Here is a 15,786-nt window from a genome sequence, read left to right as displayed (position 1 = left end):
AAGAGTTTCTCTTTCTGATAGTTATTCTCATGATTATCTTTTCTCATAATTACTTGGGTTGAAAAACTCACTTTAGAGTTTCTAGTTTAAAGTTTGTATGATCATCACCTAATTCGTAGTGTAACAATTACTGTAGTCTGCTTTTAGAACAATTTTACATAGTATCTTCAAATTTCAAAGTCCATTTACTTTTAATAATTTTTTTTTTTACAAACTACTTTTAATAAAGTTACACAAGTAAAAGATTCTCATTGAAAGTTCATGCAAAGGTTAAAAAGAAAGTGGTTAATTAATGGAAGTAATAATAAACTAGAAAGGACATATTTTATCTACCCGTCCACACGTATATTAGTTTACGAGTCATGACCACCGCATATATTAACCCTTAAACAGTTAAACACTTAAACCAGACTAAAATAATTCAATCACAAAAAGGTCCCGATTTGGTAGAAGTAGAACGCAACCCTCAAATTTCCAAAACAGCCAAAAGGGTAAAGCCCAAGGTCTGAGCCAATGCCCTAGAATAAAACCAGGCGTCACGACTACAAAAAAAAACCTTCATTACCGTATAACAGCAGTTCGTAAGTATTAGGCTACTCCTTACTTTGAAGAAAAACCCAGTTTTCATAGAAAGAAGAGAGAGAAACAATGGAGGGAGGAGATGAAGGAGTTGATAGAATGGTGGATTCTAAGGATATGCAGCAGCAAAGTAAAGCTTTCGATAAGCTTACTGATCGTGTCGAAGATCGTCAGCTTGATTCTTCTCGTGTTCAAACGGTCTTTTTCTCTCTCCATTTTTCCCACTTTTTAATTCTACTTTTTTTTTTTGTGAATGTCTGCTCAATTTCATGATTTTTTTGACAATTTTTGTTGGTTGATAATGGTGGTTTGTAGGCTATGGCGTCGATTGCTGCTGCTGCTGAAGCTGATGCCAATGCTATGAGATTGAGGTTTTTTTTTTTTTTTTTTTTTTTTTTTAATTTTTTTGCTGTGATTCTAATTTTGTAGTGTTGTGTAGAATTGAACTCTTTTAGCAATTAAAAATTGGCGTAATTTCATGAAAATGTTGATTTTAATTGCATAAGATAAAAACATTAGGGTTCGAATTGAACATGCTTAGTGATGGAATAGTATTGGGGAATAGAAAGGTTTTGAAGATTAATTGGGGTGGAGGAGATGTGGGAGTGAAGATTTTGGTTATTGTGAGGCAATTTAACAAGGTGATGACAGAAATAAACTTTTACACCTGACGGTGACAACTCGACGAGGTTTTGAGAAGTTGGGAAGAGTGGTCACTGAAGTTTTTGAATTTGTTGTAAAAATATAAATTTTCTATAGAATGCTCTCTTTGCCTGTAAAGGATGTCGAGGATGAAATTAGTTGGTGATGTTACAAGAGTACATCCTCCATGGCTTGCTCTTATTACTGATGAAGTGATAGTGGATGCAAATTTTGCAACTATCTAGTCTATATATTGTCAAATTGGTTGGCAAAGTAGTGCATAATTTGCAAAATGGTTGGCAAGTACAGAGTAGTGAGTAAGAAGGTGACCACAACAATGCAAAAATTCTTTATCAGAAAACTTTTGATAGCTACCAATGCTACTATGTTGGAAGTTAGTGCCTAAGAAGTTAGATCCTTAGCTGGTCATGGACTTTAGGGCTATAGCATGTCATAGTGTCCGTAGTTTTCTAAGTGTATCATATGAGTCATATAGAGGTACAACCTTTCCACTTCATGTGGTAAGGCGTGGCCACTTACTTTGGAACTCCAAAACAACCCACATGACCAATGTATGTCCCTTTTCTTATTAAGAAAACAAAAATCTCAAATGTTTGAACTAGATGAAATCCTAAGCTTAATAGAACTTGTATTTTTTAAAATTTTATATTGTGAATACCTATAATAGCTGTTGCAAGGATTTATGCCAAGGACATTTGATGCATGCAGCTCATTTCATGTGCTGAATCTGAGGTGTGTGATGGTGCTTTTTGCAATGTAAAACTGAGGTAGTTGTGCTTTGTAAAGGGTAGGCTGGTTCACGTTAACATAATTTCTGTTCATGAATTGTCGTTTTCAGTCTAAGAGGAAGTATGTTTCTCCTAATTACATGAGAAAAATTAGTACCCTCTCTGCAGTTTAAAGTGTTACATATTTTTGTAAGTCTCCGATGTAAGTGTCCTCCTATCTAATAAATGATATTTATCCAATCATCATTCTCAATATAGTATTCCCAGATAAACCTGTCACTTCCATTTAGGGTGTGTCAAAAAAAATTTCATGTTTTCTGTTAACACTTTACTTATCATGGAATGTGTGTTGATTACAATTATTTCCATCTCTGTTATTGCTCTCCTAATGGGCACTTTTCAGGATGGGTCCTCTTACCCTTATATTGTTAGATCACTTATTTTTATGTGCGTGTTGGTGAAAGAGATAAACCTGTCTCATAGCTTTGTTTAGCCTTTTAAGTGAAGGGCTCCTAAGCTTATCCCCCTCACCGCCTAACCTTGGCTAATGACTTACTCTTGTTTGTCAGGGGGGATTTGACCTCTGTTCAGGAGTTTTCCAATTGTATAGGATTTCTTGCAAATGCAGTTAAACTGAAATATACTTTAGAGGGTCTTTCCTTCTCCTGAAGTGAAAAATTTTCTTCTTAGCATTAATTATGTGAATGTTTCCATCCTTTTTAGGTACAAAGGTCAACTCATTTAGGACATCTAGTATGTCATGTATTGTCTGTGGGCTAGAAATCAGAATATTACGTTAAGTGTCATTGAATTGCTACTTATCTATTGGTAGTATGTCCAAACTAAGCTGCCATCTTAAAGCTCATATGATACATTGACTGGAATAGGTTTCAGTTTGGGTCCGATGGATAACTGCAAATTATCTTCAACGATTATATATGGGTTATTAGGATACTACAAACTTCATGGTTTGAAAAGATATTCTAGTACAGTGGATCATTTGGTGACTAAGGATGAGTCTATCACTCAAGCAGTCTTCTTACGGGGTGGTAGATACAAGGTTTAGTTGAAGATATCCTGTCATTAAAGTACTAAGGTAAACTGGTAGAAAATGCAATGTGCTTATAGACTAAGATCTGCTCCTTTTTGCTGGCTTGTTGCTTTTTGATGGACATACTACTAGAGATTTTTGTAGAATTGACTTATATTGTCATATTGTTGGTGTATTTTTTACAATTACACATGAAACTATGAAAGTACAACTCATCTGTTCATAAAGTTCCCATTTGTGTATGAAGTATAGGGTACATAGGTATTTCATAATTCCAGGGTTGGAAATGGATTGAAGCTTAACATATGGGGGCCAGAATTGTGCTTTATATATTCTTTCTAAAAAGTTTAGCGATTGTTCAAACCTAGGTAAAAAAATTAGCAAAGATTCCAAAAATATGTTACGGTGGCTATTGGATTAGTGTCACGGTCAAAGTGTTTTGACACCGGATTGTGCAACGCACTCTTGATCTAGGGTGGTGAGGGAGCAAGGGAAGAACAGGCAGGCCATGGGCGGGCTTGTTCACGAGTATTGTGCACACTTTCAACTTTAGGAAAGGACACTCTTGCCTATGGGTAACAAAAATGAGGGATGAGGATCAATTTGGCACTTGGACGCATTAAGCAAGACAAGTGGGGCCAACAAAGAGAATGAGTTATGAGTGACAGTGTAACACATGCCTAGGGAGGGACTAGGGGGCATTAAAACAGAGGCAATAAACAACTCATGTACTAACTGCTAAGGTAGGAAGCTTTGATCATCATTTAATTAATTATCATTCCCTGAAGAGCTTTATTTTGTATATAGCAATCATTCCCAGTGAACACTGAACACCAAAACTGCAGTAACATGATGATGAAATAGGTCTGATATAGTTTGTAAATCTCAATCGGTTTCCATACTACTATTGTTGGGAATTTGTTATCGGTACAGAAGTTGATGTTAACCTTTAATTTTGGGCAGTGTTTGAAAAAGCGCACCTAGGCGCTGAGGCGCAAGGCAATAAGGGGTATGCGCGTGATTTGGTCTGGGCGAGGCGTTTTTGACTTTTTGGTAAGGCGCACATGTGGCGCACCTGAACCAAACTACAGCCAAATTTTTTTAACTAGCCATATAGTGCGTCTCTTAGGCGCCGCAAAACCCCTCTCGCTTTAGTGCGCCTTGAGCTTTTTTATACATTGATTTTGGGCTCAGTTACTGACTGCCCTTTTGAAGCGGGAGTGGTGTTTTCTTTTATTTCAAAAGTGATAAAAACATTATTACCAGTATTATGAGGAATTTTACCACTATTTGAAATTCGCAAAAATTTGATTTATGTTTTAGACTGATGCTTCAGTGGTGGAATTCGCTAGAGGGATGGGTGACCTGAAGTAACTTAAGAAATAGAAATGCTATGCACATCTGTTGTAAGAGCACATCTTCTTTCCTCTAGACTTGTATGTTCTGGTTTTGTAAGGGAAGATATCTAAATAATCTAACATCCAGTTTTGTGGCAAGTCTTTGAGTACAGTTCTGTGTTTTTTGTTATGCTGGTATGGCAATTGGCATTATACCCTTATCTATGATGTGTTTTTCCTCACTACTGAAGAACTTGTATTTTAGCTTGCTTTAAACAATTCAGACCTTAATAATTCTATTGCCCTCTGTTTTTTTAGCAATATTATCTCCTCTATGTGACTGAAGGGTGGACATGAATCCCGAGTTTCTGACCCATGATAGATTATTTCTGTGAAAATCAAACATGTCTATGGACAGTAAGATTTGATCATGCTTACTGTCAAGGTCCCACATGACTTTAATTTTCCGTACATGAAATCACAACAGATGGTTAAAGATGGAATGTCTGATTAGTGTAAAAGTAAGTTCAAATAGTGCAATTGTTAACGGAGGAAGCACTTGCTTTCAGGACCAATTTTCTTTTTTTCTATCAGACATTGTTACTTTTTGCTCTGGATTCCATGTAGAACATGATGTATCATACATAGAGTTCATTGCAAAACTTGACTTATGTTGACTTATCAGGAACAATATACTTCCTCCGTTTCTTTGTAGTTGCAACACTTTCCTAAAATGGAAATGTCACAATAGTTGCAACACACTATAAAAGGAAGGTTTTTATGGTGAAAATTGTACTATTACCTTTATTTAAAGCGCATGGCCCACTTGATTATACTCTTAATAACCTCTTTACCCCCATTTTAAGTGTATTATATCATGTGAGGTTCACTGTTCTTAAATACTGTGATAAAGTGTGTGTTACAACTATAAAGAAACAGAGGAAGTATTTCTGATCTCTTTCTGAGACTTGTGTCAGAGCTCTTTGTTCTTTCTTGTTATTCTTTACTATTGTCTGTGATGCGAGCATTAAGCATATTCAAATAATTTTCCACTATGATAGTTTGGGCCTGCTATTTCAATTCAGTACGAGAATGTGGCCCCGAGTTGACCTATTGATTTGATTGACCTATGACCTACCTTCATCTCTGTTATCAATCTTCATAGCTGTCGTTTTCTGAAATAGCATTTGCTTGGGTTCTTTTTGTGTTTGTCCTAAATTGACTCTCTTCCTTTTTCACCTGCTAACAGGGAAAAAGAATTGGCTGCTGTAAAGATCAATGCGGCTGATGTTGATGTTATTGCAAATGAACTTGAGGTTAATTTCATTATATAGTTTACATTGAGGTTCTATTTTCTAAATTTAGTAATATTTGAAATCTTCGTGACAGTTGGACAAAAAAGTTGCTGAGAGAACCTTGCGAGAGCACAAGGGTGATGCTGTGGCAGCCATACGATCCCTGCTTCACTAGAAGTTCTCTGTGAATTGAAGCAGATATGCATGCTGAATTATCATAGAACATCCAATCTATTATACTTGTTTTTCTGAATTTTCATGGAAATTTTGTTTCTTGGGTCCTAGCTATGTGCCAATGCCGGCAAATTCTATGCCTATTGGCAGGTGAAAGTTGGTAGTTGTTTCCGTAGTTTGTTTTACTACACAGTATTTTTGAATGACTAACCCAAAACCAGTATGATGTATAAAGAATTTTTCAAAAGAGTTTTATGCTAATTGAGACAGATCAACATGAACCTATTTTTAGTAATTTCCCTCTTATCATGAACATTATATTGCTTGTACTATACAATGACATCTTTGCTAATTGATAATTTAAAAGACTTGTACTTATTTGCTACTCGGTAGTCTTGGCAAGCTGAAATCCAGCTTAATGTTTACTCCGTAATAATCAAATTTATTTGCACAATTGCGGGATGACTTTGTTACTTGTTTGAGATGAATATTTGAGCTTGTTTGCCATTAGAGTAGATAAAAGGTATTGCAAACCCTAAATCTTCAACCATCACTGAAGTTTGGTAACTTGCTTGCATATTAGCAGTTGAATGTTGGTACTTGTTTTCCATAAGAGTAGAAAAAAGTATTGCAAACCCAAAACAGGTACCAAGTATAATGTATAAAAGAATTTCTAGGGTAAAGAATAATATAATCTACACCAATGACACAACTTGTGTGTGGTACAAATATTTACAATACAATGGAAGCGTTTTGTACAGTTCCATGCATCCAAGAGCTTGCACACGGCAAATGCTGAACACTACATTCTTTTCTATTTGTGTACTACCAAAACTTCAATAATATCAATCATCGAGACAGAAATCAATGCTTGCAATTCAATTAGAACCAACCGTCCTGCAGCCATTCAATCAATCAAGGTCTCTTTTCTGCTTATTCATAGAGGCCATTGATCATTTGGGATTAAATTTCAAGTGGCTATCAAGAATTTTGGGCGCAGTAAGGTGATTACTGAATCCTTACTGAGGGCACCAGCAATCCATCAAAATTTACCAAAAGCTGTGCCAAATGAAATCAGCAACATATAAGAGTTAGCCAAGACTGAGGTGTCATAGTTCTTTCACGACAACATCTGCAGAACCAGCTTTGGCAGCCTGGAACTCGACTGCATATTGTCTCTGCAAATCCTTCAACTTCTCCAGCAGTTCTTGAAATGTTGGCCGGCTATGAGGATCACTGTAGATTAAGCAATAGTAGGCTGTGTTAATTCAAAATATACTATGTGTTGTAAGTCCCAAATAATCATCTAATAAAGGTAGTGTACATAAATCCCCTTTTGAGACCCATAGGTAACCAAGTAGAGAATTAGAGCCAAAAATATATTTCAAACTCATAACTAAACAGCTTAGCTCAAAATATACATTCTGATGGCACAGTAAACAAATAAATTCATAACTAGGTTTGAGGTTCAGGTAATGCCCTTGGTCAATAAATTCATTTGTTACGAGTAATATTTTACTTAACAAGATACATCAAATATTGCATGCTATAGTTATTATGACTTCAGATTTCATACCTCAGGTCATAAGATAACTTGTACAAAGCATGTTCTAATTTTTAAATTGTATGTAGATGACACGGAATAAGACACCCAAATTGTAATGCCACATCACCCACATGGCACCTACACTTGTTTAAGAACGCTTTTTAATATATTAGTACAGACAGATTCTCAATAGTGCATGCAGCAATGACTTAATCAAATTAATGCAAATGAATCAAGGCTAACACTGTATGGAAAGAGTAAAGGTTATTTTTAGTCATTGCATAAGGATGCATTGACCTGAACAAGTATAAATAAGCAACTTGTTCGATAACCCAGGCCTATACTTGGATAAAAAAGTGTTGAATTGATGGATACGGATAATAGGAGATAGAATAAAGAAAGGGAGATGGGTCGTGGTTGAGGGAGGGAGGAGTATGGGAATTGTGACCTCTAAAATGAAGGCAATAATCTCGCCATCCCTCCTTTGACCCATCACTACTCCGTCCCATCCAACACTCTTTATCTAGACTCAACTAACCATTTATCAACCAATGCACCTCCCCACAACCCCCCCCCCCCCCCTCTCTGGGGAGGATCAGGCCCGTGATGGAGACTATGAACTCTGAAGAGCCAAGAAATAGGTGTAGCAGAATTCTGTTCAATTACAAGCCAATGCCTGTTAACAGAACCAACCTCAGCCAACTGAAAGCTAGCTTAGAAAGAACCAAAGCATCTAGGCCTCTAGGTATCAAACCCCAAAACTTCCACAAGTTCAGGACTTGCTCATGCCAGACAAGAGAGGTCTGCAAATTGCTACTGTTATTCCAGTGCCAGGATACATGAGGAAAAAAATGACAAAGCACTGAGATAAGGAACAACCTTTGCCAGCAGCTTTCAATTATGGAAGACCACCTCGAATCTACATCCTCCGGTATATCTAACCTTTGATTCATGAACCCAACAGCTCCGATCACCTGCATGCACCAGTTATTTCTCAGTAATTAATAAAAAAATCAATAAATAAATATGCACATCTTCAAATCGTGAATACGATGTATTATGCCATGCGGGTGTGGCTATCAGGGAAAATAATTATCTACTCTCCTTATGTTTAAAAAAATCCGGACAAGTTAAAGCAACTTTCCAATCACACCACGGGTGAGATATAACAGAGATTGGAACGTGTATCAGACTTTGGCTATCAGCAGTGAGACTTAAAGAAAAGAAAGAGCAAATATCTTCTTAATACAGGGATTCTCATTATACTTGTCGTTCTTGCACTTTTCGGCAAAATAATTTGCTCTTTCTTTACAAGCAATTAAGGATAATAGTGATAAAAGCCGACGTGCAAAAAACAAACATAACATTAATAACAGACCCAACAACCAAAACAAAGACTAAACTTTTTTTATTGTCCATACCATCATCATATGCATAAATATCATGTCTAGTATAACCACAGGGAAGAGGAAGAATCCTACCTGCATTGCATTGAGATTTTCCCACGGAATCTTATGAGTAGCAAGCTCCCATAATATGACACCAAAGCTATATATATCAGACCTACATATACCAATTTATTGGTTAGAAGAAATCATACAAGGAAAACAAAAGGCAAAAACATGTATCCAACGGGTATATTGAATGAAACAGGTTTAATCATCCCAAATTACATAAAAGACTGATTTGGTTTTGGTATGACTAAGTAGGTTGTATACAAGATTTACTCTTAAAAAGATTATACCTCAGAGAATACCTTCACCTAATCTAAAGAGAGGGAAAATATTTCCCCCATTTTTACGTAGTATTTACTTGACTAAAATTCTTAAAGCTGAAATGTCATACTACTTAACTCATACTATATTTGGTAAGCTTTTGGTGATCAGATTCACTAAATTACCCTTACAACGAGCAAACACAAGTTTATCACCTTGATAATCATTGGTTAGATATCAAGTGGCAAAGTTGTAACATTTGGGATAAAACAAGGTAAAACCGCTAACACTATGAGCGGTTTAACCTATGACCGGTACAGAATTTCGCAATTTAATTATAAGTTTCACTTTATAAACAACCAGTGTTTATTAAGGAGATAATCTTGTCTTTTCTCATGTGCTTTCAAACAGTAATAAAGTAAACCGTGTGCTCTAACTACACTTTATCTCTCCTCTCCTTAAATATTGAGCCAAGAGCTATGGGTCAAGTAAATAAAAATGGAGGAAGTGTGTGAATTAAACATAACAGCTATTTACAATCTACTTACTTTTCATCAGCTTGCTCATTGCGAAGAACCTCTGGTGCCATCCATTGAGGCTACAAAACCAAAAAAAAAAAAAAAAAAAAAAAAAAAAAGATGGGAACATTTATTGAAGATCTGACATGGAAAATCAGGTCGATAGCCACACAAACAACACAACAAGAATACAAAGGTATTCAACATACTGTTCCTTTCCCAGTCTTTGTAGTTAGGTAAGTTTCATGTTTCACACGTGAAAGGCCAAAATCAGCAACCTGCTCAAAACAACGTAAAAGTATTGATTGGAGAGACTGCTCTCTAAAGATCAGCAACAGCAACAACAACAACAGAGACAAAGTTGAGCAATGCCACACCTTAACCATCCAGTTCTTATCAACCAGAAGGTTGGAAGTCTTCAAATCACGATGAATAATAGGTGGGTTACAATTATGAAGATAGTTCATTCCTCGAACCTGCATACGATTGCAAATGAATATCTAATGTAAGCAACACTCAACCACAACTTAGGTTACAACTAAATTGTAGACATCAACCCTGTGGGGAGATTTGGGCAGCATAATACTCAACTATGTCTATAGCCATGTGAAGCCGTCGCCTCCAATCTAGTTTGGCTGTACTCCTTTGTAGTAGACGAAACAAGCTTCCTCTGTATTATAGTAAAAAGGTTTAGAAAGTTATTAAGCCTAGTGATTTTTGAAACGTGACAAGTGCAAAATCCAAATTTTCGCGCCTTGACAAGTGCAAAATCCAAAGAAATCAAATTCATAATATCTCGGAAAAATACTACAACAAGCATCACAAGATATGGCCCAAATGTCAAAAGGAAATCTTATTCAGAGGTCAAATTTGAATGGAAAGTTAAAATTGAACAAACCGTGGAAGAAACTCGGTGACAATGCAGAGACGTTGAGGTGATGTTACAGCACCCATAAATAGTAGAATGTTCGGGTGCCGAAGTCGCTTCATGAGGGACACCTGAATATTAAATAATTACAGTAATATTAAATAAGGAGAAAAAAATGTCAGTTTATGGTATAAGGAAATTAACTTCTTTCATGTCAATAGTTTCAGAATGCATTTCATCACTGTATTCTGTCTTCGAAAAAGTGGTGTAAAAGCGATTACAAAAATAACACCAGCACATTGTTGTCAAGGGAGAAATATAACTTCCAAGACATAAAATACCTCTTGTCTGAATGAAAATATGACGTCTTCAGAATATTCTTGCTTGGAAAAAATTTTGATAGCAACATCCTGCAATAACAAACAGATGGACAATATGATCATGCATGAAACACATGTAATCTGACATCAACTTCTTTAACGCACTTGCAATAAAGACATTCAAAGATGAATGAATACAAAGAATATAGAAATATAGACCTATATGTCACGCCAAACCAAATCTACAGTGATAAAAGTGAGACATGTGAGGGATCCCATGTTCATATTGTAAGAACTAATTTTATCCTTATAAGCCAATTTTAGAAGCATTCTTAATATTGATCCTATCATCTCCAAGTCTAGGTTATGTGGCACACTAATCCTGCCTCCAAGACAAGGCTTTGATAGTTTGGTGGCATATTGAAGGATTAACTCGAAATTGATCATATTTGAAGGTTACTAAGACCATAATTACAGCACAATACTCAAATATAATGTCATTTTTTGTATTAATTTATTCAATTCCTTTATCAGACAAATTGACCACTCTGTAATAAACTTCCCATTAAAACATTTAACAATTTTATAAAATAAAAATCAAGTGAAGAGTCAATAGCAACATACCGATCCATACCACAGACCATGATACACAGTTCCACAGGAACCTGCACACAAGTTATAACAAGATAGGTGTAAGAAGATAAAAAAAAATGTCAAAGTAACATTTCGAGAGTTTTCTTTTCTGGGGAAGGAAGTTAATTACCAAGACTAAAAGCAATATAGATGATTACACAATTCTCAAATTGATCATGGCTGATCATAAAAGGCTAAACGCTCCTCAACATAAAATGAATGTCGCATATACAATGTACAAGTTCCCAATTCCTCCCCCTTCAGAAAGTTAACATGTAAAAAACTATTAACATCACAAGGCCCTCTAGTGCATAGGAGTTTCTGATACTTGTGTGTGTGTGTGTGTGTGTGTGTGTGTGTGTGTGTGGAAAAGGAAAAGGAAAAGGTTTGGATGAACATCATAGAAAAACAATACAAATAGAATGCTTGATGAATTGATGTGTCCTAATTAAATCAATTAAACATAACATTCCACCATCTAACCAATGAATTTGTATATTTAGGTCTGATGTATATACCAATTGACTGTCATTGTCTCAACGCCACTCTATGCATGGCACTGAATTTGGCAAATTAAGGTAAAGAAGATTTACTACTTTGACAACCTAGTATCCTGTTTGAAAGTACCTGCTTCATGCATATCATGAAACGCAGAGATTCTTGGGGTTTAAAACCAAACTAAGAGGTAAATGTATCATTTCAGATAAAACAAAACATAGTGCACATAAAAGTATCGTCACGCCGATTCAAATCTTCAACTCGTCTCTTCACATCAAGAATGGAAATAAATATAGAAAAACAGGTTCATATGGTCCTCTTCTGTGGTGCTCTGTGCTCATAACCTAGGTCTGAAGTTCAGAATTTAGATGAAAAGTGCTAATTGAAGAAAACAGACTAAACTCTATGCACAACGTAAAAAAAAAGCAAAGTAATATCAAAGACCAAACCAATCACTCTGCCACAAGACAACCCAAAACTCTTATAACTCACCCATATCAGAGGCTTTTCCAAGGGGCAGTTAACAAATATTGCTACTAAACAAGGGATCGTAAAAGGTCATTTCTAGATCTCTCTCATGAAAGGGAAAATATTGGAAATCAAGAAGATCTTAGCTCCTACACAGAATTCAAACAGACCAAGGTGAACAAACTCAGAAATGAGCAGGGACGTCCACTGGTTTGACTCCAGTGATCAAGAGCGCAAAACCTTGTCAAGTGTGATAGAGCTATATGGTATATACACTGAGGTGTCCAAAGCTACAATATATTGATCATAATGAGACAAGCACAGTTTAGGTTCAAGCCAAATTAGTGAAGCTAAGAACAAAGTAGTGAAATATGGTGCAGAAAGTCCATGTAAAAGCAGAAATAAGGGGTGGAAGTCACGATTATCCATACCTTGCCCTATTTGCTCTCCAATTGTCAAATCCTCCCATGATATTTCATAGTCTAAGCAATCAGTATCAACATCCAATCTATTTACAATACTGCTACTTCCACTTCCACAGCTACTTGCACTGCTTGTACTGTTTATATTAAAGGATGACCAGGACCCAGTGGCCTCATTACCAGCAGGCCGATTATATTCGCCGGTATGGCTTTCGGATTTTGCAGCAGAATGTAGACGATCAGAATCCAGTTCGCCTTGAATCCAAGGCCAACCAAATTGCCCACTCTTGGTGTCTGATGTTTCCTTTTCGTTTCCTTTCCACGGCCACTGCATTGCTTTCTTACCAATCCAAGCCTCAGCTTTGGAAGTTATCATTTTGTGAATAGCAGATTTCCCCTCATTTTCTTCACTAGCTTCTTTCTGAGCTTTGACAGGAGACTTTCCACCAGCAAACTGAGAAAATACACCAAGAGCAGAGCCTACGGGATCCCCTCTGGGTGTACTCGCTCCACTAGAGTTTCCATCATCTTTTTGATCCGAGAATGCAGCATCAGAAAACCCATGATCAGAGTGACGACTATCTCCACTCCCACCTTCTCGGAGCACATTATTCTCTCCAGTCTTTATTTTAGATCGAACCTTGTCACTAACCTTTGAGGCCTATATAATTTTGTATCAGACAATCAACAATAGGCTCACAGAGTAATTCAAAAAATTGATTCATTAAGATTATTTGCTACAGTACTTGTTTCAAAAAAAAAAAAAAAAAGATTATTTGCTATTTAACCATAATACTACATCAAGTAACTTACCAAGTTTGTTATCTTTGAAGCAATAGCTGTTTGCAAAGGCTGCTCAGTATCGAGGCCAAGCCTGGTCGCAACACTAATTTTGGGCTTGTTAGAATTTAGACTAGCCTCCTGCTGTTCCTTTGCTTCTGAAATCGAAACTTTCATTTCCAGATATGGTTTTGAGTCACTTGATACACAAATAACCCCAATGAGAGTACCATCGTCATCATAAAATGGAGTGTTGGTTGCAACAACAAGAAACTTGTGTCCCTTCTTATCTATGACAGGGAACTGCCCGGTCCAACTCTCTCCCAGTTTTACACGATTTATAATATTACCAGCAACACCTGTATCTTGATCATCAACTAGTAGTTCACATAGATCCTTACCAAGAGCTTCTGCTGCAGAATAACCATAAAGTTCTTCAGCAGAGCGATTCCTGCATTATTAATTTAGCAATTGGCATTCAAAGGAACTTGGAAAACAATGTTGATTGATAAGGCCAAAAAGAGCTTAACTAGAAACAACAAAGATAACCCACACATTATATTAAATCATAGACCTAGCTACTAACAGCCCATAAAGCCATAATAACATCAGGCAAAACAAATTGACTATTTCACTCTCAGCTATTCACTTAATTGACTTCAGGTTTCAACTTTCAAAACTTCAAGGCTTTCATTATTCATGCTTGAACAATTTTTTAAAATAAACTAAGGCAGGATAAGTCAAAGCAACTTTAATCCAGGGCACATTAACAGAACCACCAGCACTGTTCTTCATAGAATTATACATAGAACTATTGAGAAATACTTTTTTTTGTTCAGGATAGGAATATATTAAAGTCTGAAACTGGCCCGAGAAAGAGTATGGCCTTTATCAGCACAGATGCAATAATTGACTCAGGAGCCTATAATGTGGCTACTTTCATTTGTGCTGGAGCTGAGGGATTTTAGTTGGAAAACTTCTTAGCAAACCAGTTGGTTGAGGAGCAAACTATGTCATGTCAATAGTTGCTTGCATAAATTCAACATGATAATATTGTCTGAGAAACCTAGACCCCTCATTAATCAACAAACTTCGTAGAATCCCTAATTCTAGATTTCCATCTCCAATTAGACACAAGAGTAACTACAAAACTCAATTAGCCTAGCTAATACAGCAAGAATTCCCCATATCCATCAAAGAATTGAGACATTTACAGATTAACTGAACACTTATCTAAAACAAATCCAATGACTTGACACACGCAATATAACCCCGGGAACAATATAAATTTTACTACTTAACATTCATTCGAGCGAATCATCACAATATCATCTCATAAGGCTTGTAAACAACAATATAATATCAACAACCAAGACATCCAACACGAGCCAATCATCTCAAATTCATTTCTAAAAGCTCAATCAGAACAACACAATTTCAAGAACCAAAAACTTATGGCATATATAACTTAACATGCTATTTTGAGTATAAGTGTATTACACAATAATATGATGATTTACTGATTTATATACCTGGTAACAAGAGCAATAAACCACTTAACCAAATTCAAACACCCATATAATCTAAATTCTCAAAAATGCAGCAAAAATTACCAATAAATAAGGCGAGAATCGAGATCAAATATATGAACCGCCTGTCCCATAGATTGCAATATATTCAAACACTGCTTATCAGTCAATTTCCGAAGCTCAGTCGAATCACCGCTACCACTACCACTACTACCAGCGCCAACAGGCGGCGGCAATTCATTAGGGCACCGACTCTCTCGCTGCAACGGCGACGAAGATGACCCCATTGACACCGACGTCGAAGAGTGCCCAAACGACATCGACCCTTTCTTCCACTCACTCTCTCTCCTCCGGTGAGGCGGCACCGGCGCCGGCAACCTCGACCGTTGAGGGGAAACTGAGTGGGCCCTCCTCTGGCGAACCCCATCTGCTAGAATCAACTTCGACATCTCTTCTCGAAGGTGAGCATGCCCCTCTTCTAGGTCTTGGATCTTCCTCAGTAACTCCTCTGCTGGTGGAGTTTCCATGGCCAAAACTTGAAAGAAATTGGGATTAATAATGGGTTTTTGTTCAATTTTTGTGGGGTTTTTTCAGATTTGATTATGAGAGTGAGAGATTCATGGGTTTATGGATCTCCCCCTCTCTGCAAAATTTCTGGGTTT

General features: G+C 36.6%; 2 protein-coding genes across 2 annotated transcripts; one reads left to right on the top strand and one right to left on the bottom strand.

The window, feature by feature from the left end:
- Window positions 1–478: 478 nt before the first annotated feature.
- Window positions 479–6,145, top strand: LOC110697285 (huntingtin-interacting protein K-like). Its single transcript, XM_021874651.1, has 4 exons — window positions 479–777; window positions 895–950; window positions 5,608–5,674; window positions 5,748–6,145. The coding sequence occupies exons 1-4, from the start codon at window positions 649–651 to the stop codon at window positions 5,826–5,828; spliced, it is 333 nt and encodes a 110-aa protein (XP_021730343.1). The 5' UTR covers window positions 479–648; the 3' UTR covers window positions 5,829–6,145.
- A 308-nt stretch (window positions 6,146–6,453) lies between these two features.
- Window positions 6,454–15,709, bottom strand: LOC110697284 (tyrosine-protein kinase receptor UFO-like). Its single transcript, XM_021874649.1, has 13 exons — window positions 15,209–15,709; window positions 13,629–14,046; window positions 12,825–13,476; window positions 11,419–11,459; window positions 10,816–10,884; window positions 10,505–10,605; window positions 10,198–10,276; window positions 9,984–10,082; window positions 9,816–9,884; window positions 9,637–9,686; window positions 8,855–8,936; window positions 8,253–8,347; window positions 6,454–7,063 (listed from the first exon to the last, which is right to left on the bottom strand). Exons 1-13 carry the CDS (start codon window positions 15,649–15,651, stop codon window positions 6,937–6,939), a joined length of 2,325 nt encoding a protein of 774 aa, XP_021730341.1. The 5' UTR covers window positions 15,652–15,709; the 3' UTR covers window positions 6,454–6,936.
- Window positions 15,710–15,786: the final 77 nt, after the last annotated feature.

The sequence above is a fragment of the Chenopodium quinoa genome, unplaced genomic scaffold, assembly GCF_001683475.1.
Source record: "Chenopodium quinoa cultivar QQ74 unplaced genomic scaffold, ASM168347v1, whole genome shotgun sequence".
NCBI lineage: Eukaryota > Viridiplantae > Streptophyta > Magnoliopsida > Caryophyllales > Amaranthaceae > Chenopodium > Chenopodium quinoa.
The sequence above is the reverse complement of the archived record's forward strand: the minus strand, read 5'-3'. Positions and strand labels throughout refer to the sequence as shown.

What these genes read in the sequence shown, in the direction of transcription:
- LOC110697285 (XM_021874651.1), top strand. Translation starts at nt 649, where the DNA reads ATGGAGGGAGGAGATGAAGGAGTTGATAGAATGGTGGATTCTAAGGAT. An exon ending in ATTCTTCTCGTGTTCAAACG is followed by an intron (nt 778 to 894) that starts GTCTTTTTCTCT and finishes GGTGGTTTGTAG; the next exon opens with GCTATGGCGTCGATTGCTGC. An exon ending in GCCAATGCTATGAGATTGAG is followed by an intron (nt 951 to 5,607) that starts GTTTTTTTTTTT and finishes ACCTGCTAACAG; the next exon opens with GGAAAAAGAATTGGCTGCTG.
- LOC110697284 (XM_021874649.1), bottom strand. Translation starts at nt 15,651, where the DNA reads ATGGAAACTCCACCAGCAGAGGAGTTACTGAGGAAGATCCAAGACCTA. An exon ending in CTTCAAAGATAACAAACTTG is followed by an intron (nt 13,477 to 13,628) that starts GTAAGTTACTTG and finishes AAAATTATATAG; the next exon opens with GCCTCAAAGGTTAGTGACAA. An exon ending in TTCACATGGCTATAGACATA is followed by an intron (nt 10,083 to 10,197) that starts GTTGAGTATTAT and finishes AATCGTATGCAG; the next exon opens with GTTCGAGGAATGAACTATCT.